This window comes from Cervus canadensis, chromosome 7 (genome assembly GCF_019320065.1).
Source record: "Cervus canadensis isolate Bull #8, Minnesota chromosome 7, ASM1932006v1, whole genome shotgun sequence".
Classification (NCBI taxonomy): Eukaryota; Metazoa; Chordata; class Mammalia; order Artiodactyla; family Cervidae; genus Cervus; species Cervus canadensis.
In genome coordinates, this window is record NC_057392.1 from 89,851,747 (window position 1) to 89,877,859 (window position 26,113).

The 26,113-nt window shown below is 43.9% G+C and overlaps 1 protein-coding gene across 2 annotated transcripts in view; it reads left to right on the plus strand.

Moving 5' to 3' along the window:
* The first annotated feature begins 365 nt into the window (after positions 1-365).
* The window catches only part of CLRN1 (clarin 1), a 44,716-nt gene continuing 18,968 nt past the window's right edge, over positions 366-26,113 (plus strand). For both annotated transcript variants that reach the window (XM_043474152.1, XM_043474153.1), the window contains exon 1: positions 366-677. In XM_043474152.1, coding sequence (XP_043330087.1) covers positions 425-677 — 253 coding nt within the window. In that variant the 5' untranslated portion in view covers positions 366-424. The remainder of the gene's footprint in view (positions 678-26,113) is intronic.

Here is a 26,113-nt window from a genome sequence, read left to right on the forward strand (position 1 = left end):
AAGCCTGTTTCTGAAAGTTTCAACTCACCCAATCAGACAGTAATTAGAGAAAAGGGGAGGCATTTATCAGGTTACACAGAGGACTGCATCTGTTATCTTAGACCTCTGTTACCAGGGGATAGAAGAGCAGATACTTGCAGGCACTTTGAAAGAGTTTTATTCTCTAGGTTCTTAGTCCTAAGATTTCAAATTAGAAGAAGCAGAGAAAAGGAGGAAGAAAGCCAAGCAAGCACGATGAAGCCGCCTCCACCCTGGGATTCTGACATTTAACCTGGCGAGAGATGCCGTCCGTGGTGAAGTTGCCGCTCCAGTTGGGATCTGTCTGTTCGGCTTCTCTAATAAACACAGTCAAAGGGGCAGTCATTTCTCCTTGGTCACACAGGTCTGGGTTCTGAACCTCACCCTCATAAGACCATTTCACATCATGCCAAGCCAACAGAAGAAAGTCATTTTCTGCACGGCTGGGACGTTAAGCTTTCTGTGTGCCCTCGGAGTCGTTGCAGCCCTGGGGACACCTCTGTGGATCGAAGCCACCTTTCTCTGCAAAACTGGGGCTCAGCTCGTCAACGCCTCAGGGCAGGAGCTGGGCAAGTTCACGGGGGAGATTCAGTACGGGCTTTTCCATGGACAGGGCGTGAGGCAGTGTGGCCTGGGAAAAAGGCCCTTTCGGTTCTCATGTAAGTAACTGTTCCATTTGAATTATTTAATAGTGTAGGCACGCTCTTCCAAGTGTTGCAAGAAATTATTTTTAAGAACCTTGCCCTGTTTATTGCATGACTTGTTGAAGAGGTATGAACCATCTGAAATGCATAGATCTCTTCTGAGCAGCTTCTTCTTTCTAGTTTTTGTTATTTCATTCTTTCTATTTTTCTTATGACAATTTACAGTTAATGAGTTACCAGGGAATTGAACTTTTGGTAAAGATAAGCATTCTTAAATATTAATATTTATTTAAGAAATTATGGGCTCTTTTTTAAAAGAGGGGAGCTTGGAGAAATAGGAGAGCTGTAAGAGAAGATCTTTGTTTTGTTCTTTAAAAAAGAACCCGTGTCATGTACATGTGTGGCTGAGTCCCTTCGCTGTCCAGCTAAAACTATCACAACATTGTTAATCGGCTATTTCCCAATACAAAATAAAAAGTTTAAAGGAAAAAAAAAAAGAACCAGTGTCATAGACTCCTTAACCAACTCTAGCTGTTTTTATTCCTTGCAAACATAACTTTGTTTCCTGTCTATACCCCTATTTTCCCTGTTAGGAACTTTACTGTTGATAAATATTCTTTCTTTTTTCCTTACCTAATTTGGATCACCTGACTATAGAAATTTAAAATAATGTGCCATGCTACCTGAGAAAGAATTAGATGCCTATTTAGGATAGAAAATTTGCCGCTGACTGACCTTTGAATTACATAGAGCATAAGAGACAGATTTTCCTATTGCGATATTTGTGAAATGGAAGTGTTACCCACAATATTTACTACCTGTGTGTCTTAAGAAGAGAATTTTTAAAAAATTACCATGTGAATAGGCAACTCATTAAATGAAAATTAATAAGAAGTCATTTGTTATATCTCTCCCAGCACACATTCAGAAATTATTATTATTTCAAAAGGGCTGGTTTGGAACAATCTTATGAAGACACAGCCAGTAAATTACTGCATAAATCAGTCTTCAGGAAAGGAGGTTACCAATTGAGGCATTTAAAATGAATTATTATTTTGCCTGGGTATTTTTTTTTTTTCCAGCATAGGTGGAAAGCTAAATTAATTGAATTTATTATTAACATATGCAGTGTCTAATTAAATTTCAGTGCTGGCCTATTTATATTTCCACAACATTCCTTACCACTTCCTAGCACCATTGGACACCAACTTTCAACTCACATAGGCTATTAAGTGACAGGAATTTGCACAGGGCTCCAGAAAGTCCCCAAGAATTAGTCTTCAGCTTTTTAAGAAATCATCATTGACTAGATTGGATGGAGTGGATCCCCACCCTTTTTATTGAATGGCTTTATTTCATTAAGGTAAGGGGGCTGTTAGAGTTGCTTAGCTTCCCAAGGGGTGCGGGGTAAGAACAAAGCAGAATGTCACACAAATTGCAACGGCATTAAAAGACAAAAAAGGAAAAAAGATGAGTGAAATGATTTAACCATGAGTCACTGGCAAGCTAAAGTGTGAGTAAAGCTTCTCATAAATGAATTTAGACAAAAGCAGAGATCCTGCAGGGGTTTTCTGGAGTCTCTGCATTTTCCAGTGAAATGAAGATAAACTTAGCTCATAGCACAGGATATATTCCAAAACAATAATATGTTTTCTAAATATGCACTTGACAGTAAGCCCTATGCATATTTTGTCTCATTGAATCCTCCCAGGGCCACATTCCTCTGTAGTTCAGTGAAGCAGTTTTTCATGGCTGTGTCCTAGGCCGGCCCTATCTGTAATGAAGTTGTTCTCATTGGGGGCCCCTTTGCTTTCTGTGAAGTTTCAGAGCTGGTGGGGTTTAAATAATACCCCCGCCTACCTCACACCATTACATTAGTCCCTGTGATTCTCTGAATGTTTTCCCCAGGCTAATGAAGAAAATTTTGCATTGGACAAATTTAGTTGGAGATTTATTCTGAATACGTTGGACATTGTCAGTGTCCATATTCTAAATGAGTTTTTGTTTGGTTCTGCTATATAAGTTTATGTGTATCATTTGTATGTGCAACATATGTGTCACTTTTAAAACTCAGATATATAATATAACATGAGGATGAAGAATGAACCAGAAAAATAGTTAGGCAATGTTGTCATGTTTACTCGTATTAAATATTCCCTATTGACCACTCTCTCTCTTTTAATTATAACAAAAATCTCCCCTGTGAGCCTGTACAATTATGCTGGGAAAACTTCTGCCTCGTTTACTCTGGCTGATCCTCACCCATTTATGGGTCAGCGGTTCATCTTCTCGAGATCCCTAGCATTCATATGGAGCACACAATCTCATTCATTATAATGAAGGACTGTTTTCCTTTCAAGGCAGCACAACTGGCCGGCTTAATTTTTCCTGAAATGTCACCTGTAAAATTTTAATGATGGTGTTTAAACTTTAAAAGTAGCCATCAAGACAAAAAGGATCAGTTTGGAGCTCAGGGTGTGTGGGTGGTTTTGTGTTTTGGTTTGAAACACTGCAGAACATTATCAAAATATGATCCTCAAGAATCATATGGTATTAATCATTCCTAGATGCGCTGATCTCTTCATTGCCAAGACAGTTCAATGAGCTGGGGAAAACATATGGGATAATTTTTTTTTTTAATCAGAAAAACAAAATTTAACCAATCACAGAATTTCGTAGCTTGCAACTTGAGTCATACTTTTTAAAGCATCTTAATTTGGACCTTATGATTGAAAATCTGTAAAAAGCTTAACAGAGGTTTAGCTTACTTCATATTTTAGAGAAGCAGAGCTTCTTGACCGATTGAGGCACATGACCCAGATTGCAGAGCGAGCGTTGAAACCACTTCTGGGAGCAAGAAGGTGGCTTCTCAAACATATTTTGGGGTAGAAGAGTTGGGATTCTGGATTTCTGTGACCATCACTGAGGGTTGACACTCTATCCCCGCAGTCTCCTGCCTATTCCATCTGTTCCGGGTGATCTACCGGTCACCATTCTGTATGTCCTGCATCTTTCCCATCACTCTGCCTACGCATGGTGGGGCTGCAAACGTCTTTAATGTTCCTCCCCCTGCTAACACTGCCTGTCCCTCCCCTCTTCCTTAGCGTACTGCCACAGGGAAGCAGGCCCAGTGGGGGTAGGAGGGACACCTACTGTGTGCAGGGAAGACTACCTGGTGGGAGGGAGGTGGGTAGGATGCACTTGTACTGTTTCACTCAGCCTGCAGGGCCCCTCTGGCCTTTTAGCTTAGGTGCCCTATTGTGTAGCCTCACTCACCCATCAGAACAGTTCAGCCAACAGAGAGGTTGTTTTCCTCCCATTGAGGAAAAAAAGTGATTAGAAGATAGTAATGTTCTATCTATCTTCACTAACGCGAAGGGGAGAGCCAACTTCTCACGGCCAGATAACTGTTTCCTCCTCTTTCCTTCCCAGACCTTGATGCTCGCTCTGTTATCTCATCACCTGGATTAAAAGTTCTTGCGAAGTGTATTTCTCTGCAAGGGGATCCTGAGCCCTAAGAAGGCAGGGGCTGTTATGCATCCTGGTGCTCCCTCATACCAGGACCTAGTACAATGCATGTCACAAAGATATGCTTCATCAGTGTTTGGTAAACTGACACTATCAAGAATAAGCAATTTGGGATGGGGGCAGCACTCTGCCACTCGCTGGAGATTAGACTTTAAGCAAATTATGTCACTTCATTGGTTTTCAGTTCTTGCATCTATCAAATGGGAGGTGAAACTAGGTGATTTCTAACATCTCTTCCAGTTCAAACACTCTATGATCTGTATAACAAGAGGCTGGCTGTTCCAGACAAGGTCCCTCCAGCTTTAAATTTGCATGACCCTTCTAGTTTCAAATGCTCACAGCTTCCACTGACAGATGTTAGCCACCATCATTAGAAGTGGCGAGTTTTGTGTGCCTTTGCTCTCTCATGCTTAAAGCACCTGATGTTTGAAGTATTCTGAAATACCTACCGTTTATTAGGACCCAGACGAATTTCATTATCAGTCAGTGCTGCTTTTTTTCCCTGTCATAACCTTTCACTTTTTGTGTAGAAAATTGCAGGTTAAAGAAGGAGAAAATGAAAAACGGGATGTTTTGGAATTCTAGGGAGAGGGGTTAGTGGGTTCCAAAGAGCAGGAGCAGCCATAAACCTTCAAAGAATTAAGACAGAATTATTGAGAAAGCAAAAAATGGAGATCTAAAGGCAGGGAGAAGCTGTCCAACCTCCTTCTATTTTTTCTCTTCATTTTCCATAGAAACTCCTCTTCCATCCTCACTGCAAAACTCCTCTTTCCTGAATCTGATTTTATTAACTGGTAATGTCAAGAAATGAAGAATGACTAGTATATTTAACACTCCAAGGATGTTCTTTACCCAAAGGCAGAACTTAAGCAGAAATCATCCTCAGCTTAGTGAGAAATACAGAAAAGGTGATTTTGAGAGAAGGAACTTCTGGTTCTCCTTGGCTAGTCCAGGACAAGAACATTTATCTCTGCCTCCTTCCTAACAACTCCATCTAATATCCTTATTGGAAAAAATAATCCACAAAATCAGCCTTGTTTGACAATTACAGTCTTGCTTATATGTATAAACAGGCTTCCCTGTTGGCTCAGTGGTAAAGAATCCACTGCCAATGCAGAAAACACAGGTTCAATCCCTGGGTCAGGAAGATCCTCTGGAGGAAGAAATGGTAACCCACTCCAGTACTCTTGCCTGGAGAATCCCATTGACAGAGGAGCCTGGTGGGCTATAGTCCAAGGACTCGCAAAATAGTCAGACCCGACTTAGTGACTGATCAACAGCAACAAAATATGTATAAACACACACACACCCCACCCCCACCCCCACCTTCCCTTTAAATTACCCTCCATCCTGACAGCGAGTAATGTCACTGACCTGTGTTTTCTTGGGAGAGGAAGTCGAGGTGGATGGGGCTGCTTCTGAAACTGTGTGTGGCAGGTTCTCTGGGGAACTTTTGGAACTTAACCCTGGTGTGTGAACTTCACCTGTTGGAAGATGTCTCCTAAATTGTTCTTATAATTTGCTGCTCTGCTTTCTCGTTTATTTTTTTCATCCTTAGAAGAAAGCTTGTTTAAAAAACTGGAGTGTAATTGCTTTACAACGTTGTGTTAGTTTATGCTGTGCAACAAATTGAATCAGCTATAATTATACGTATATCCCCTCCCTCTAGAGCCTCCCTCCCACCCACCCCCATCCTGCTTTCTCTTCTAATCTCTGAGGGTGACTCATCTTCCCCAAGGACTTTCAGACAGTCCAGAAGAAAAAAATACTAGTTTCAGCTGCCCATTTACTATGTGTCTCACGGGTGCCAGGCATTTTGCATATATGATCTCCAGTCTTTAGATGGAGGCGTTATGATCCTGCTTCTCTTGAACAAATACAAGTGGAAGAAGTGGAAACTCAGGGAGGTCACAAAAATTTCCCAAAGCCACAGACCTACTAAGTAGCAGACCTAGGATTGAAATTCTCGATCTACACATTCCTCTCCCATCTTCTGTCTCCATACATTATGCAAAGAGATGAGGAAAATGTACAAGCAGGACTTAGTTTCACCACCTATTTCAAAGACTATGTTGGGCTGCTGAGGACGTGGAGGAAACGGAAACACTATGCACTGTTGGTGGGAATGTAAATTGGTAACCACTATGGAAAACTGTATGGAGTTTCCTCAGAAAATTAAAAATAGAATGACCACACAACCTGGCAATCCCACACCTAGATATTTATCCAAAGAAAGCAAAAACACTAATTCAAAAAGATATATGTAAGCCTATGTTCTTAAGCGACATCATTTAGGATAGCCAAGATATAGAAACTGTGTCCATCAACAGATGAATAGATTAAAAAAAGATATGTTTTACATATACAATGGGATATTAGTCATAAAAAGAATGAACTCTTGCCATTTGTGACAATGTGGATTGACCTGGAGGGTGTTATACTTACTAAAATAAGTCACACAGAGAAAGACAAATACCGTATGTTTTCAATTATATGTGGGATCTGAAATAAAAAGTGAACAAATAAAACAGAAAAAGGCTCACAAATACAGAGAACAAACTAGTGGTTATCAGAGGGGAGATAGGTGGTGGAGGCAAAGTAGGTGAAGAGGATTAAGAGTTACCCATTACCAGTAAGATACAACATAGGAAATGTAGTTAATATTTTATAATAACTTTGCATGAAGTATAACCTATAAAAAGATAAAACTACTATGCTATACATTTAAAACTAATATAATATTGTAAGTCAACTTTACTTCAGTTTATTTTAAAAGAAAAAAAAATCTCACAGATGAAAAACCAGTATGTTAGTACTTCACAAGACCTAGTTCTCATATAATCAAGTGATGGTAGTTGGCCTTAAGATTTGAATTCATTCATTGCCTCTTCATTTCACATTTCAGTGGCCCTGATATTTCAGCCCCAATTTTGACCTTTAGAAAATAAAATAGTTAAGCCGAGCCTGTTTAAGAATCTAGGTTGAGCAGGTCGCATGCTTGTGGCTAATCTTTGGGTTATGTAATTATATTACCTTGATGTTGATAGTTAAAGCTGAAGGCAGAGATACCTGATTTTAACTGTGGTTAGCTCATTTAAAAATCTCTGCCGATGAAAACCTTTATGGTAAGATCTTCAAAGTTAGTTACTTGTGTGAGTACATGTTCTCAGTCGTGTCCGACTTTTTGTGACTCCGTGGATTATAGCTCGCCAGGCTCCTCTATCCATGGAATTTTCCAGGCAAAAATACTGGAATGGGTTGACACTTCCTTCTCCAAGGGATCTTCCCGACCCAGGGGTCAAACCCATGCCACCTGGGAAGCCCTACTTAGCTACTTGCACTACAATAATTATTTAACCACAGCTATGATGAAAATGGCAGGCTCCTTCCTGAGGTGACATGAACAGGGTTCAAAACAGAAGCAGGAATAAAAAAAAAAAAAATGCAGGCACATTTGATTCACTACAAAAACTGGTATGAAGAGTCAATGGGATAGAATTAAGAGTACAAATCAAGATCTCTCTTCTCAAAAGATGAAAAATAAAAGCTCATTTTAATCTCTGAACTGTATTAGGGATTTCATAAAGCTAAAAGCAGGTAGATTGAAAAAAAAAAACTCACTTAAATGAAACAATGTCAGATTTGCCTTTCATCCAGTCATGTAGCTAAACATCCAGAGTGGCTGTGGTATGATACCCTTTTATTACAGGTCTGATAGCACTGACTAATAGCTAACGGTACCTGGCAGACTAATTTATGCAGGATTCGTATTTCGCTCCCTCTCAGCATGTTATAACTGTGGCAAAGCCATTCTTGGGAGTTATTACCCCAACATAATCATACCCTGTGGATTCGGAGCAGTTAAATAGGTTCTGTTATCGGAGACACATATGCACCAAAGCATCTGCCGTCCCTCAGCCGCTGTGGGTGATTAAGACTCACTGATGGGGCTGCTTCCCATAGGCTGGAGTCAGATAGGTAGAGTTCAGCTGAGAGAAATTCAGGCGAGGTACTGAGAAAACTGCATTTTAAGTGGTTCTATCATATCATCAAGTCTCTTCCTTTTAAGTGCTGGGGTCATGGATTTCATACTCCCTGACCATGGAGCCATCAGAAGCCTGGCTCGATACCTGGGTGTGAGATCTGGGGTGATATTAAAGGAGATGAATGCATTGAGTTTATGTCAGGGAATGTCTTTTACTGGATTTTCATAATGACAGGCTGCAGACGGGCTGAGGGGAAAAGTCAGATAAAGAGCATTTCTGTAAGAAGAAAGAAATCTTCCCCCTTAGTCCCTTTCAAGAAAATGAATAGCTGAGCACCAAGGGGCCAAACACAACTTCTTTTTGAAACATCCCTTTCATGTGAAGGACAAGTCAAGAAGAAAAACAGGACCTCTGAAGCTACCACCACGGCTTTAATCTAGGAAGAAGAGGCGGCACATTGCTAACGTGATTGTCAGAGGCTGCCTTCGTTTTGAGAGCTTCACAGATGGTGTCACCTGCAATTTACATCTGGCCAGATGAAGACAGATAGGGTCGATGAGACCTAAACCATTAGATCAGTGGTCTGTAACCCTGCTGTGCTTTAGAATCACCCAGGGAGTCCTGAAAACTACCGATGCCAAGGCCCCATCCCCGAGCAGCTGGATTGGGAACCCTGGAGGCAGGGCCTGAGCACTGGGTGGCTTAGACGCTCCCAAAGTGAGTCTAATGTGTAGCCAAGGTTGAGAAGCACTGCGGCGGATGACAGCCGAGACTGGCGGAATCGGGTGAGGCCGAAGAGTCAGGAGCCCTCCGTGTTAGAGTGAGGTCACCAGAAGGAGGGCGGGCGGAGAAGTCATGTATAGTATTATTCCCAAACAGTTGGGAGGTTTTCTGGTCAAGTTCAAGCTGGAATGCTTGCCTTCCATTCCCTTAGCGGGCGTATTTCTAGGAAGGGTCTCACATTTCATCCACACCCATCTGGGCTCGGAGGGAACAACAGATCTGAACGGTGGGCTCACAGTAAGAAACTGAGCAAGCTTGGCTCCCAGCCTCAGTGGCTTCAAAGGTGTTCGGTCTTTCCAAATCTGCCCACCAGTTACAGGAGTCTGCTCTTCTCCTGGCCAGAGTCAGGATGCCAGTTCTGCCTAGGGGAAGGAAGACTTCCGCTGACAGGCGAGGGCAGGGGTTGGGGTGTGAGGCCAACCAATTCAATGGAACTGGGTGGACAATCTAAACCACCTTCTCCAGCACTTTATCAAGATAAAGCTAGTATCTTGGCCTCCATCTCCCTGTCTCCTGAAGACTGTCAGGGCCCCTCTTTAGAGGTGTGCCATCAGAGAATGTGCAAGGAATTGCACAAGGGAAATAGAAGCGAGAATGGGGACAGTAGATCGGGTACTGAGGGAAGTGTGTGACAAGCAGCAAATAAATGATCACATTTGAAGTTCTTGGATTATGTACAGCAATAGTCACCTGTCAGGTCAGGGGGAAAAACAAACAAACAAACAAATCCCCTGAGCTGCAAGACAGATCGTCTGAATGCCATGAAATCTCTGGGCTTCTCTGGGAGGATATTAGGTCCTCACGTGCAGATATGGCTCCACCTATGGGCTGGATAACTCCCACCAGTCCCAGGGATCAATTCTCAGACTTGAAAACGCGGGTGTTCTCACACTGCACTTGGCTTTTGAATCTCTCACTCTTTTTCCAAAAAATATTTATTTATTGGCCATACTCGATCTCAGTTGTGGCATACAGGATCTTCAGTCTTTGCTGTGGCATTCAGGATCTTTTTTTTTTTTTAGTTTCTACATGTGGGATCTATTTTCTTGACCAGGGATTGAACCTGGGCCCCCTGCATTGGGAGAGAGGAGTCTTAGCTGCTGGACCATGAGGGAAGTCCCTTAAGTATCTCACTCTTGGTGAAAATACAACTCTTCTGCCATTTTCGTTATGTTAAAAAAATGCTTAAGTGATTATGTAAAATTTATAGAACTTCCATATAAATGATCTCATTGTGTTGCTCAAAAGTTATGCAACTTATTTCTATTATCATCCACATTTACAGACAAGGAGCTGAAGCATCATGAGCGGTAAATGGCAAACAAGATTTAATCTCAAACTTGGGCTTCCCTAGTGCTTCAGATGGTAAAGAATCTGCTTGAAATGCAGGAAACCTGGGTTCAATCCCTGGGTTGGGAAGCTCCCCTGCAGGAAGGCATGGGAACCCACTCCAATATTCTTGCCTGGAGAATTCCATGGCCAGAGAGAGGAGCCAGGCTGGCTACAGTCCGTGGGATCACAAAGAGTCAGACACGACTGAGCAACAACACTTTCATTTTTCTGATTGCAAAAGCTACTCTTTTTCCAGCCTGTCATCTTTTGATTAATGTCTAACTATTTTTCTCTCTTCCCACCAGCTCCCCGCTCTTCTTCCTTTGGTCATGTGTGATATTCTGTCCACCTCATACCCTTGATTAGTGACTAAACATAGGCTTAGACCAGGTTTACCGAGTCCTGTTTTAAGAATTGCAGGATGAAAGATGTGACTGTTAGACTAGTATCAGTAATAGATAAACAGAGAACAAGGTTTCAGGATAAAATACAGCAGAAGAACCCAGGAGACAGAAATGAAATAAATTTTAAGGCAACTGAAATGAAAGCCATACATTTAGAGACATCAAATAAAACATGGATTAATGGCAAGTAATAAAAAGAACATACTTAGCAGTTAGTAAAAACAAACAGCTTTTTAAAAAATCTTATTTTTATTACTTTCCAATGGTCTATTGAAAACAATGTCACTTCATATGTAAAATATAAATTCTTTGTGAGTTAGAGCATGCATGCCCTCACCAGCCCCTAAAAAGATCATCCTTGCTTATGTGCTCCAGAGCTCTTCTAGACCCTGAGGACACAAGGGGAATGAGAGAGTACTTGTTCCTAAACACCTAAGAATCTAGCAGAAGTGTTTTTAAATAACTGACCACTTGTAAGAGCTGTATGTACAGTTTTCTCAGTCAAGATGGCGAGGCTATGTTTTAATAATAAAGCCCACATATTATAGGTTTAAATAAACAAAAGACTTAGAATTCCACGATGGCCTGGGATTTTGGGTCTTCACTGCTGTGGACCAGGTTCAATTTCTGGTTGAGAGATCCTGCAAGCCATGCAGGGCAGCCAAAAAAAAAAAAAAAAATTAACAAAGATTGATTTCTTGCTCACAGTACATATTCATCAGAGATTAGCTGTAGTTCCATTCCAGGATTCAGTCACCATCTGTAATATTACCAGTTATTGTAACAAAGAGCTCTCACCCAGGCAACTAAATTCTCTGACCTGGAACTGATGCACACCAAGGATGTTACATGACGGGGCCCTCAAAGGAGCCAGAACATGAAATCCAGTCCAGAATGGGGAAGAGCCAGAACTATGGACGGTGTAATCGTGCCCATTATGATTATCATCAACATGATCAGTTTTGTTTATAAAGTTCCAGGAAACAGAACTACTGTCTCTCAGGGCAAGGCACAGAGAGATCACAGGAAAATAAGGATTAGAGTTAGATATCACTAGATGGCATTGAGCAAGCCATTCTGAGCAAATGAACAGCATGAACCAAGGTAGGAAGAGCCTATTGTGGCCAGAGCGCAGAGGATGCGTGATAGACAAAAGGAGGAGGAAGGGAAGGCTGGAGAGGAAGAAGAGAAGACAATGTGAGGGACCTCACTGGTTAACTTTGTCTTGTAGGCCTTGGGATACCATTTAAGGATGCTAAGCAGGTTTGTGTCAGGACAGAAGACAGGTTAGAAGTCTGAAAGAGAGGCAGGGAAGATAGCCAGAAGGTTCCTCCAAGATTTGGAGGTCCAAACCGAAGCATTGTCAGAAGGCTGAAAGGGGGGCAAATGCTTCCAAAATAATCAGAAGCAAATATCAACAGAAGTTGGTGATAGAGGATGAACCTCAGACTTCCACTGGCTAGATGGTTGGGATCACTTGCCAAGATAAACACAGAAGGGGCCAGTTTAGAGTGGAGATGAAACGGCTTTTGTTCACGTTTAATGAGTTCACAGATGGGTTAGCAACAAGAGACGTCCATCAGTTATACAGATGTGGAGGTCACGAGCAAGGTTGGGGCGAAGGCAGAAAGCTGGGATCCGGCAGACTGGAGGTGGTAGTTGGAGCTACAACTGAAGAGGAGGCTTCTCGAGGCGGGAATCAAATGAGAAGGCGAAAGATGTGTTCTAGAAAGCACTAATATTTCCAGGTAGAAGAGGAGGGACATGCAAAAGGAGAGGAGAAGAGATGGTCAGTGAACTGGGAGGGAGCTGGCTGAGGGGGAACCACGGGAGCAGCAATGTCCAACCAGGGAGCAATGGTCCTGACCAGCACAGAGGAGTCAGTGAGAGACAATGAAAGTAGTGCTTTGAACCTCATACCGGAAGGTCACGGGGGACCTTTGCTAAAGCAGGCTTGATGGAGTGGTGCTCCTGTAGGAAGGGGGAGGCAAGGACTTTGTGGGAGCTGAGGAGGGAAGGAGAGGTAAGGACCCAGAGAGGACTGAGGGGGAGTCCTAAGGCCAGGCTAGGGGTGTGTGTGTGTGTGTGTGTAGGTGTCCACGTGTGGGTGGGTGTGCATGTGTGTGTGTGTGTGTGTGTGTAGGTGTCCATGTGTGTGTGTGTAGGTGTCCACGTGTGTGTGGGTGTGCATGTGTGTGTGTGTAGGTGTCCACGTGTGTGTGTGTATAGGTGTCCACGTGTGTGTGTGTGTGTAGGTGTCCACGTGTGGGTGGGTGTGCATGTGTGTGTATAGGTGTCCACGTGTGTGTGTGTGTGTGTAGGTGTCCACGCGTGGGTGGGTGTGCATGTGTGTGTATAGGTGTCCACGTGTGTGTGTGTGTGTAGGTGTCCACGTGTGGGTGGGTGTGCATGTGTGTGTATAGGTGTCCACGTGTGTGTGTGTGTGTGTGTAGGTGTCCACGTGTGGGTGGGTGTGCGTGCGTGCGTGCATGTGTGCGTGTGTGTGTAGGTGTCCGTGTGTGTGTGTGTGTGTAGGTGTCCACGTGTGGGTGGGTGTGCATGTGTGTGTATAGGTGTCCACGTGTGTGCGTGTGTGTGTAGGTGTCCACGTGTGTGTGTGTGTGTATAGGTGTCCACGTGTGGGTGTGTGTGCATGTGTGTGTGTGTGTGTGTATACATGCGTACATATAGTGGGAGGGTATTGCCTGCAAGCCTATGCCGAGGGGATACAGCGTAGGAGGAAAAGGCCGCAGACAGATGGGACAGGCAGATAATAGAGTCAGAAAGGCCAGTGAGGGAAAGGGTCTGAGAGCGCCGGGAGCAGGCCTAGACGTGGGAAATCTTCTGATGGCCTCTGTTTCCGCTCTGAAACGGAAGAGTTCGGTTCGTGAGATATCTTTGAGCCTTTTGTAAGCCAGATAAGACTGAGGGAAAGGGAGCTGGAGTGGGGCGGGTGCTTAAGAGCTGGGGAATCTGGAATACCGAAAGAGGAGCAGAAGGGGGAAAGGCTGGGAAAGGCTTTGCAGAAATGGGGGGACCACAGTTCAGAGGATCAAGGAGAGGGGGGTCCAGAGACAAGACAGACAACTTGAGGAACAGAGCCTCCCAGCGAAAGACGGCAGGACGGTAAACTTCCTCCAGAGAGCATCACTGACTGTGCTTTCACCCCCAGCCATTAACGTAGGCGTGACTCAGCTGTTTCATGAGTGCAGACTGTAGTCACGAGGGTCCCACAGGCTTTCTGTGTGTGCTCAGCCATGCGGGTTCCCTTTCCCTCCGATGACTTCTATGTGCAGGGATGCATGTGTTAGCTGCTCAGTCATGTCTGACTCTGTGCAACCGCACGGACTGTAGTCTGCCAGGCTTCTCTGTTCATCTAATTCTCCAGGTAAGAATACTGGAGTGGTTGAAGCCATTCCCTTCTCCAGGGGATCTTGCCAATGCAGGGATCAAACTCTGGTCTCCCCACATTACAGGCAGATTCTTTATCACCTGAGCTACCAGGGAAGCCCTCCTATGACCTGGACGCCTTCTACTCTATTAGGAGAGTCAACCCAACATCTAGTTTCTTCCAGCACTGTTTCTAACTTGATATCTTGTCTGAAATCTCTGCTTTCCAGACTTTCCAAAGAGGAACTGAGCTTTGAACCAGGAGTTTAACATGAGTGTTACAGAACATAACTCACCGTCTTTAGATTCCCTTGTATCTACATATCTAGATGGCGTTCTCTTAGTAGTTTGGCCCAAGTCATTCTGTTCCTGGGAATGCCTCCAAAAAGGTTATTCCTGCACATCACCCACCCCTATAATGAGAAGAAAAAGGTATATACTTGGAAATGTTCATGGGAAGCAGTAACCATAATGCTGAAATAATGGAAGTCAGCCTAATGGACAGCAGGGCATCAGTTTGATGGAAAATCCATGCAGTTATCTCAATGGTCGTTATAAAGACAATCTGTGTGACATGGGGAGTGCTTATATCCTGAATAAAAAGAACAGAATGTGACCTCAGAACTTCATTATGATTACAGTAATGTATTTGAAAGGAACAAAAAACAAAGGGAAGCCTTGCTTTTTATGTTGATGGGATTGCAGGTGAAATTCACATCTTCATTTCCGTTTCAATGTCACAACATTTTTCAGTTATAAGGTCCCTCCATAAACAGCAGGAATGTCGGACAAGTTAACAGAAACGCAGAGAGAGCAAGTCCGTTTTCCCCGGTTCTCCCACCCTGGCAACAAAAAAGAACTGTGTCATATTCACATTTGAGGTGGATTCTTTCACAGATTCCAAACTTTAAACCTTATTATTAAACAGCCGTCAGTTTCCATCTAACATGTGGACAATCCCCCAAGTATGTTGGATTAAAATTTTTCTTTTAATAAAGAGATTTCAAATTCCATCCCAGTTGCCAGCCAGGTCTTTCAACTTCTTAAAAAAAAAAAAAAAACCCACACTAGCTCCTCTCACCCCTTTGGCAACTATTCTATTTCCACATTGTCCCAGATTCTCTCCAAAAGCTCTTTCAACTCAGCTTCGATTACCACCAACCTCAGAAACAGCTTCTATTAAGGTCACCAGTAACTGCCTGACTCAAGGGACAAATTCTGGTTCTCAACCAGAAACTCCCAACACACTTAAAACTGCCAATCTGCTTCTTCATCTCCTTCGGCCCTGGGGTGTCTGGCTGGACTGACCTCTCCCCTCCTCCCTTCCCTCCTCACAGATGCGGCACTAACGCCCTCCCATCAGAATCACTGGTTTCCACCAAGAAACCCCAGACCTGCTAACCAGGCTCTGCCCCTACATCCTCCTTGGAGCCAGACATATCCATCTAACACACGCGTGTCCAGCAGCTACATCGTGCATTCTCCACAGCAGCAGAAACCCCCTAAGGAGGTGAAAATTAGTTCTTCGGGGCAAGCAAAAACCCCTACTCCTTCAAAAAGTGTATATTATATGGTAGACAGTACACATACAAATATAATACAGAAACCAATACATAGTATATCCGTGGTATTAAAATTTCATGAGTGGAGGGCGATTAGGAGAAATGTCTAAAAAGACTCATGGGGTGAGAAGCAATATAGTGAAAAAAAATGTTGGGAAATACTGTTCGGCCAGCATCCTTAGGTGCCAGGAAGACAGCAATGGATAAAACAGACCCAGGCACATGTCCTCATGTTATGGGGGAAACATACAAAGAAGTAAAAATACGGAATTTATCAGATGGTGCTCACCGCCGTGGAGAAAAATAAAAGGAATGAAAGGCGTTGGCAGTTTGGGGGGTGGGTAGCTGGGCAGGGGGCTGCGACTTTAAGATTCACGTTGATGTATGGCAGGAACCAACACAATACAGCAAGGCAGTTATTCTTCAATTAAACATAAACGAAGTTTTAAAAAAGAAGGTGTCCCTGAGAAAGTGGCATCTAAGTGAAGACCTGGAGCTGAAGGGACAGGCTGTGAGGATATCAAGGGGATATACAGGCAGAAGGGACAGGACAAGCAAAGGCCCGGGGGTGGGAGTGTTTGGGGCACGTCTGAAGCACAGGCGTGAGGCCAGGGGCGCGGCACACCAAGCCAGGGAACGGGGGGCAGATGGAGTCAGAGGTCTGACAAGAAGTCCAGTCTCGTGCGTGTGCGACCTAGGAGGCCGTCGTAATGATTTGGCTTATGCTCAGTGAGATAATCCACCAGAAGGGCTTCAGTGGGGAACTGAAACAACCCAGCTCACTTTTGAAAGATCCCACCGGCCTCGGGGTTGAGCGCAGAGTGGGGGATGGAGGGGGCGGCAGGGAGAGCGGTGAGGGAGCCCTTGGCAGTCCTCCAGGTGAGACATACTGGCGGCTGAGACCAGGAGGAGCAGTGGGGACAGGGAGACGCCGTCAGGCTCTGAAGGCAGAACCAGCAGGTTTTCCTGATGGGTTCACCATGGAGCGTGAGAGTCAGAGAGGAATTGAGGACGAGGCCGAGGACGAGTGGGACTGCCAGCAACCGAAAGGAAGAAAGCTAAAGCAAGCGAGAGTGAGGAGAGGAGACTCTGAGCTCACTTCGGGACACACGGACATGCCTGCTCAACATCCCAGTCAAGATGCTCAGTAGGTAATTGGAGGATTGGAGGACATACAAGTGTGGGGTTCAAGAAGAAGTCTGGGCTGGAAACATCTGTTTGAGAGGATTTCTGGCCAAAGCTATGATACCGTATAGAGCACTAGGGGAGAGAGTGAAGAGGGAGAGGAGAGCAGGTCACAGAACTGAGTTGTCCTCTGGTTGACTCAGGAGATGAAGATGAGCTAACAAAGAAGATCGAGATGGTGGCCAGGGAGGTAACAAACCCAGGAGACGGCAGTGTCTGGAAGCCAGGAGAAGAAAGTGATTCCAGGAGTGGGGAGGAATGAGCCACTGTGCCAGACGTAGACCGGCTAAGATGAGGAGAAAGATGGACCCCTGGGTTTGACAGCTTGGAGCTCTTTGGTGCCCTGGGAAATGTATTAATAGTATTCGTGCAGTAGGTTCAAGAGAGAAGGTGGAGAGAAGAAGGAGATGCTGAGAATGTAGGCAACTCCCTGAGAGCTTTTGCTGTCAGGGAAATGGAGAAAGGGGGTACGAGCTGGAGGAGGAGTTACGTGAGATTTTCTTTTTAAGATGAGAAAAATGAGAGCATGTTTGCATGCTGATGGGACTGATCCAACAGACAGAGAAGCTGATACTGTGGCAGAGAGGAGACCAGTGTCTTTGAGGTGGTGGGGAGGGATGGACGGTGGGGAAATTGGCCTAAGACAGGGGTGCACCACAGCAGACCTCTCCTGAGCACTGATCACACACTAGGGTCTCCTTCCATGATGTCACCAAATCCTCACAGATGTGAGCGGAAGATGGGATTGGTCTTATTATTACTGTTTTTAATTGGCTGTGCCATGCAGCCTGTGGGATCCTAGTTCCCCGACCAGGCATCAAATAAAGGTCCCCACAGTGGAAGTGCCAAGTCCTAACCACTGGACCACCAGGGAATCCCCTTAGTCTTTTTTTTTTCCAAAGAAATCAAGGTTTAGGGAGTTCAGAGAGCTAGAAAAGAAGCTGAAACTGAAATTCTTTTGTCTAATTTCAAATGCCTGGTCCATCCCCAGGCTGCTCCATGGAGACCCTTATTTTACAGAGAGAAAGAAGGACCCATTAACCTGCTCACAGTCCCAGAGTGGACCCGAACCTGAGTGCCCGACTCCTGGCCCAGTGCTCCTTTTCTCATTTCTAACCAAGCTCTTCCTCCCTCCAAGCCAAGCGGTCACCGTCGCCGAGGCTGTCACTCACATCTGGAAGGCAGCACTCACTTTACACCTTGTTCCTCCAGCTTTTCTTTGTTTTTGGTGAGGTTCACTGTCATTGTTATTCAGTTGCTCAGTCGTGTCTGACTCTGCAACCCCATGGATTGCAGCACGCCAAGCTTGCCTGTCCTTCACTATCTCCTGGAGTTTGCTCAAACTCACGTCCACTGAGTCAGTGATGTTATCTAACCATCTCAGGTATAACTACATAATGTACATTTCATCCTTTTCATTTCATGTACAGATCTATGAATTCTGACTGATACATAGAGGCATGTTAATACCACCACAATCAAGATCTAGAACATTTCCATTACCCCCCACGTTTCCCTTATGCCCCTTTGGGGTCAGTCTCCTCCCCTACCCCTAACCCTGGGTAACCAATGATCCTTATCATTTCTGTCCTTCTCATTTTGCTTTTTCCAGAATGTCATCTATATGGAATCATACAATATGCAGCCTTTCGAATTCACTTACTTTCTGTTAGCATAACGCATTTCAGATCCATGCATGCCATCACGTACAACAATAGTCCGTTCCTTTGTATTACTATGGAGAAATGGCACCCACTCCAGTATTCTTGCCTGGGAAATCCCATGGACCGAGGAGCCTGGCAGGCTGTAGTCCATGGGGTCGCTTATTTATGGACAGGCCACGGCTTGTTTGTCCATTCACCAGTTGATGGATATTAAAATGTTTCCAGTTTTTAGCAAATATAAATAAAGCCATTGTAAACATTTAGGAATAGGATTGCTGGGTCATATGTTAAGTCTATGGTCAGCTTTTAAAGTCTTGAAACACTAGGTACTCATATGTAAAAAAATTTAACTTTGGCCATACACAAAAAATAACTCAAAATGGATCATAGACTTAACTATAAACATAAAACTAAAAAATTTCTAGAAGGAAAACATAGGGGAAATTATTTGTGACCTTGCATTGGGTAAAGACTTCTTAGATCTGACATCTAAAACATGATACATAAAAGAAAAAAAATGATAAATTGGAATTCTTAAAAATAAGGACTGCTCTTCAAAAGACACTGATAAGAGAATGAAAAGACAAATCACAAACTCAGAGAAAATATTTGTGAATTACTTATCTGATAAACGCCTTGTATCCAGCACGCAGAAAGAATTCTTGAAACTCAATAATAATAGTAATAAACAATTTAGTAAAAAATGCACAAAAGATATGAAGAGACACTTCAACAAAAAAAAAGATATATGGAAGGCAAATAAACTCACAAAAGGATGCTCAACATCATCAGTCATTTGGCAAATGCTAATTAAAGCTACAAGATAAACTACGCTTCTATTAAATGACTACAATTTTAAAAAACCTGCCAAGTGTCAGCAAGAAAGGAGAACAACTGGGACTCTCATACATGGCAGGCAGGGAAGTGAAATGGTACAGCCACTCTGGCAAACACTGGGCAGTTTCTCATAAAGTCACACATTCAGGAGCTTTGTATGGAGGATGGGTTGACTACAAAGGGGAAACAGGAAGTTTGGGGAAATGTGGAATAGTTCTGTTAAGATAAATTGATTGTGGAGGTGGTTACATGATTGCAAGCATTTGTCAAAATGCACAAAATTACATTAAAAAGAGAGAATTTTTTTTACTGTATTAATTTTACTTTAATCTTGACAATAGAGGGCAAAGTAAAAGCAAAGACAGTGAGACCACTGTGTGACTTTATACAACTTAACTTCTCTGTGCCTTCTTTATTTTTAATCTATACACGGAGCATATAATAGCACTTTCTTTATATTGCTATATTAAGTGTGCTGATTTATGCAATATACCTAAAGCATGTGGCACACAGCAAATGTCATATAATTATTTGACTGTTATTTTTATTACTTATATATTTCTCTTGGAAGAAGTCTGGTGAAAAAAAGAAGGGTAATTAGGGGTTTGGGTGGTTGAAGGATGAGGAGACCCAGACACACGGAGTCACAGACAGATGGAGGAAATCAGTGATAAGGGAATGAAAGAGAGGGAGAGTGATGCTGAACCCACAGACCAAGCCTGTGCCGTTTTCATAAATAACTCCCTTTCACGTGTCAACAGCTAATCAAGTAATTTCTCGAGGCCAGAAGTGACTCGCTGGATTAATGACAGCCCCTCCGGAGATCAACATGTTCTAATCCTTCTTCTGTGTTGTAATCCTACACCTCAAAGAATAGAAAGAGGAACAAATCTACCTCCTAGACACAAAATATCCAATATCATTAAAGTGACAACTTCCAGTTTTTATTGGAATGGTCTGCTCTCATCTTCAGCAAAGGAAAAGTCAGATTAGTGTTGGTTGGAAAATGGAGGGTTGTTACCGGAGTTCTGATTGGTCATTATAGACCTCAGGGAATTTTTAACAAAGAAAGAAACTTGATAAGATGTAAGCATAATAAGCAGGGATTAGTGCCCTTCTGGGTAACTTTCTCACAACTGTAGGAATTTTAAGAGACTTCGTAAGAATTAACATGCTCCCCATGACATTGACTTTAGCTTCTGGCTTTTCTTTCCAGGAGGCGAATCAGTACAATTTCTTCTGCCTTTGTTTCAGTTTGGTAACAACCCTCCATTTTCAGACAGGTTTCACCTACCTGCCCCGTCAGGCATGAAGGGTTGCCACCTATTCTACAGGTGCAGAGATAGAAGGAACCAAGGTTTTTGATAACTGCTAGTCAAAACCAAAGCAACATCTGACCAAGTGTAAGAATAGCAGGTCAGATTGACTGAGATGTCTCAGAAGCTGGAATTTTTGGAGGGCAGGTGATCACAGACCAGCTGATTCACTCTGTACCCTCAGAACACAGGGCAGCAGGGACCAATACAATCACTAACAACTCAGCATTTCACTAACCAGGCTCAGCATTTCAACACCCCGTGTGCTTCCATCTTCCAAGCAAAGCAGAGGCACTTTCTTATTTTATTTTTATCTATCTATCCCTCCATCCAATTTCTAATTAATAAGGACTTTTCAAAACACAATCACAACACCTTTAACATAACCAACAACATCAATAACAGTTATGTAATATCTAAAACTCAGTCTGTGGTCAATTTTCCTTGGTTATTTCAAAAACGTCTTTTATAAAGTGTTGTTCAAATCGCAAACAATACCCACACATTGCATTTGGTTAGTATATCTCCTAAAGCCTCTTTTAATCTAGAACAGTCATGGGAACTTTCTGTCTTCATTTATCCTTTTGTGCTGTTTTTAATATTCATATATTTATTGAATAGATAATGCATGCAGCGTGGTAATTTTTTTCCCCAAACTGTACTAAGAGGAATAGAATGGGGACTTCGCAGGTGGTGCAGTGGTAAAGAATCCACCTGCCAATTCAGGAGACATGGGTCTGATCCCTGAACTGGGCAGATCCCACATGCCTTGGAGCAATTAAGCTGGTGTGACGCAAGTCCAGAGCTTGTGCTCCAGAGCCCGGAGCCACGACTGCTGAGCTCCCGAGCCACATCTGCTGAAGCTGGCATGCCCTGCAGCCCCTGCTCCCCAACCAGAGGAGCCCCTGCAGTGAGAAGCCCACACACCGCAACTACAGAGTAACCCCCACCCTCTGCAACCAGAGAAAAGCCCTCACAGCAGCAAAGGCCCACCCCAGCCAAAAATAAATAAGTAAAGTCATGTTTTTAAAAGGGACACAATGAAAAGTCCCTCAGTCTTCTTCCCTAGAAGCAATGTTACCAGTTGCATGAGTCATCTTTTAGAAATAGTCTCTGCCTAGACAAGCACGCCTGTCCCCAAGGCTCTAGCCTGGTGAATAAGAGGGAACATGAGTTCAAGCCTCTGCAATTCAGTAAATAAAAACCTTGGGCATGTTATATCTGAGTCCCAGATGTTTCCTCTGGTAAAGAAAGGAAATTATTTGCCAGAGGAAAAAAAAGCTAATAAGGGCACCTATATCATGGCATTGTTGAGAGAATTAAATCAGACATGTGAAATACTTAAATTATTACTTGTTTCTGTATACATCCTCCTTTGGCTTTTCCCCAAATGATAGAATCAGGCACTTTCTCCTTTGGTGTGTTTTTTTCATCAAATATCACATTTTAATGATAAGTCCATACCTGTTCTTAAAGATTCACTTCATTGTTTGAAATCATTGACTTACATTCCACTGTATGGATGTCGGTAGAGAGACATGTAAATAATTTCCCACCTTTTGCTTTTACAAAAAAAAATGCTGCCATGATATGTACACCTATGGCTGATTCATGTTGATGTTTGAAAGAAAACAACAAAATTCTGTAAAGCAATTATCCTTCAATTAAAAATAAACAAATTTTCAAAATGCTGCCATGAATATCCTTGTGATATTCTATTGACCTCATGCGCAAAGCACTCATAGGATAAACTCCTGGAAGTAAAGTGCTGAGCGAAGGATACACGCATTTTAATGCTTTAGTCACGTAAAGCCCCAGAGGAAGCCATACCAATTTATACTCCTAAGAAAAGTACAGGAAGGTCTCCATTTCCCTACGCCTTAACTAACACAGGCTATCACTATATGTTTTCATCTTTGTAAATATGATTCGTGGAAAATGGTATCTCACAGATTTAACGTGCGTTTCTCTTATTATGGGGCTTCCTGGGTGGCTCAGATGGTAAAGAATCTGCCTGTGATACAGGAGACACAGGTTTGATCCCTTGATCAGGAAAATACTCGGGAGAAGGGAATGGCTATCCACTCCAGTGTTCTTGCCTGGGAAATCCCGTGAACAGAGGAGCCTGGCGGGCTTATAGTCCATGGGATTGCAAAGAGTCAGACATGACTAAGCAACTAACACTTTCACTTTTTTCCCTTTTATTATGAGACTATAAAGGAAATAAGGAGTAAGTAAACATCTGTTCAAATGACCTGCCTATGACTCCTGAGTGAGGACTCTGAGAACCCTGGGAGTGTACAATTTTGGACGAATAGGAAGTTGCAGGGATGATATAGAGAGTACTATCATTTCGGGTTTCCTTCACCTACTTTCCCCAGATACATTTATTTTTACTGATACACTGAGGAGTTGGTTCACAGTGACTGAATTTCCAAAATGATACTTAAAAATGAACTTTTTTTGTTTCGAGTGACAAATGAATATGAGCATCTTTCAGGATAAGTATTCTCTCCTTTTTGTGTGAGTGTTTTTCAGTTACAGAGCAATTACTTAAATTCTATGGTAAAGCAATGTTTATGGGCCAGTCTATTCTTGGGGTTTTACATTATGGCATTTCAGAATTTGCTTCATTTTTACATAAAAGGCAGTGTTAAGTCACTCAGTCACGTCTGACTGTGACCCTATGGACTGCAGCCCTCCAGGCTTCTCTGTCCATGGAATTTTCCAGGCAAGACTACTAGAGTGGGTTGCTACTTCCTTCTTTAGGGGATCTTTCCAACCCAGGGATCGAACCGAGGTCTCCTGCATTGCAGGCAGATTCTTTACCTCCTGAACAACCAAGGAAGCCCGTAAGTAAAAGGTAGATTTTTATACTTAAAAGAATGACCTTGTCTGTGCTCGTGAAGAGGACGCTCCCTCTCCAATAGCACTAAGCATGTTTCATGCGTGTCCATATGTTGTGAGTTGTATCTTACAAGTGCTGAGGGGTTTGTTCTGAAACAGTGCACCTCCTTCCCTGGTCGCTTTTGGACACATGATCGGGAGCACAGCGCTGTGGCCACAGGACATGTATTTGCACAACTGACCACTTCCCCCTTGAGACATTTCCTTCCCTTGGCTTCCCTGCTGTTCAATCTGTGAATTTGCTCCTAACTCACAAGCTCTCTTCCTCTCCTGAGCCCATCTTTCCTCTAGCTATAGCTTCTCCACAAGTGATAGCCATTCCCCTGGCTTTAATGACCAGGGCCAGGACTAGGGTGAGGCCACTGAGACGCCTCGGTCACAGAAGTTAAGGAGACATCTATCCTGGGCTTCTGCAAGTACAGGGTTGGCCCCAGAGTGTCACTATCTCCTTAAGCTCTCCTTTTTGCTCTAGACACCTTGCTTTCCTCATCTTAGTTTCACCTCCTTCAGTATTTCTGCCTGCTCCCTAGACCTCCAGATACATACAACCTATTTGTCATCTCTACTTAGGATAGCTTAAATGCAACTCAAACTTCAAGTATCTAAAATAGAACTCTCGCATCACTGCCCACCCCCATGGCCAAACCTGCTCCTTCTACTTGTCTATCCCACTTAATAGCTTCACCATTTATTCAGTTACTCTAGGAGTTATCCTCAATTTCTTTCTTTCAACAAGTTCTATCTTCCTTCTCCAAAATACAATACAAATCTGACGACAACTCACAGCCTCTGCTACTATGCCTTGGGCCAGGCCTCCATCTCTTATCACTGTAAACATCCATTCCCCTAAATCCACCCTCAGGATCCCAGCTTCCACATGTACCTCCCCCCTTCCCTCTCCCCCTTAGACTCATGACTCTGCAAGCCAGAGCAATGTTCTTTTTTAAAAAGATTTGTTTTTCTGGTTTTGGCTGTGCTGGGCCTTCCTTGCTGTAGGTGGCCTTCTCTCCAACTGCAGCAAGCAGGGGCTTTTCGCTAGTTGCACTGCTTGGGCCACTTACGGCAGTGGCTTCTCATGTTGCAGAGCATGGGCCCTAGGTGCCCGGGCTTCATTACTGGCGGCTCCCAGGCCCTAGAGCTCAGACTCGCTTTGTGGCACATGGGCTTAATTGTTCCGCAGCATGTGGGGTCTCCCCATGCCAGGGATTGAGCTGGTGTCCCCTCTATTGCAGTGGACCAGCAGGGAAGCCCCAGAGCTATCGTTTCACATCCGGGAGTAGATTATGTCATTTTTCTACTTAAAACCCTCCAATGGCTTCCAAATGAATTTAGCATAAAAGGCAGCCCGCGCCCCGCTCCCTTACCATGGTCAACAGATGAGGATCTAGCAGGTGTAACAATCTGATCCCAGCCTAGCAACCCCACTGCTGCCTCCACCTCATTTACCAGAAACCTGGACTTGCTCCCTCCCGCTTCAGCTGTGTTCCTTTCCCCTGGAATGCTCTTCCCCAGATCTCTATACAGCCACCTGCCTCTCAACATTCAGGTGTCGGCTCTGAGGTCACTCTCCTGACCACCCCCACCCACTCATCCATCACTCATAGTCCCATCACCCCCTTTTATTTCTCCATGGCATTATCACCATTTGAAAGCGTCTTGTTAGTGCATAATAGCTGCTCAAAGCTCAGGGGCCCAAAACAAAAAGGTACAAGTCCAGCTGGGACAGCTCTTGATCGGGTCTCCACCTGCTGCGGTTGGACAGCAGCTGAGGTTGGAGTCGCCTGGAGGCTTTTCTGGGCTGGATGCACAAGACACCTCCTGTGTCTGCTGCCCCGGTGCTCCTCTGGGTGGCCTCTTCCCAGCAGAGAACTGGACTTCCTGCCCGGCAGCTCAAGCCTCCAAAAGAAAAGAAGTAGAAATGGCTGGTCCTCTTATAGACCAGGCCTGGAAGTGGCATGATGTACTCCTGGGTGTGTGCTGAGTCGCTTTAGTTGTGTCTGACTGTTGGCGACCCCATGGACTGTAGCCCACCAGGCTCTTCTGTCCATGGAATCCTCGAGGCGAGAATACTGGAGTGGGTTGCCATTTCCTTCTGCAGGAAATCTTCCTGACCCAGAGATTGAACCCATGTCTCCATGTCCCCCGCATTGGCAGGCGGGTTCTTTATCACTAGTGCTACCTGGGAAGCTCTGCCATATTCAAATGGTCATAGAGCAGTCATCAGTTCAGTTCAGTTCAGTTCAGTCGCTCAGTCGTGTCCGACTCTTTGCGACCCCGTGAATCGCAGCACACCAGGCCTCCCTGTCCATCATCAACTCCCGGAGTTTACTCAAACTCATGTCCATTGAGTCGGTGATGCCATCCAGCCATCTCATCATCTGTCGTCCCCTCCTCCTCCTGCCCCCAACCCCTCCCAGCATCAGGGTCTTTTCCAATGAGTCAACTCTTCGCATGAGGTGGCCAAAGTATTGGAGTTTCAGCTTCAGCATCAGTCCGTCCAATAAACACCCAGGACTGATCTCCTTTAGGATGGACTGGTTGGATCTCCTTGCAGTCC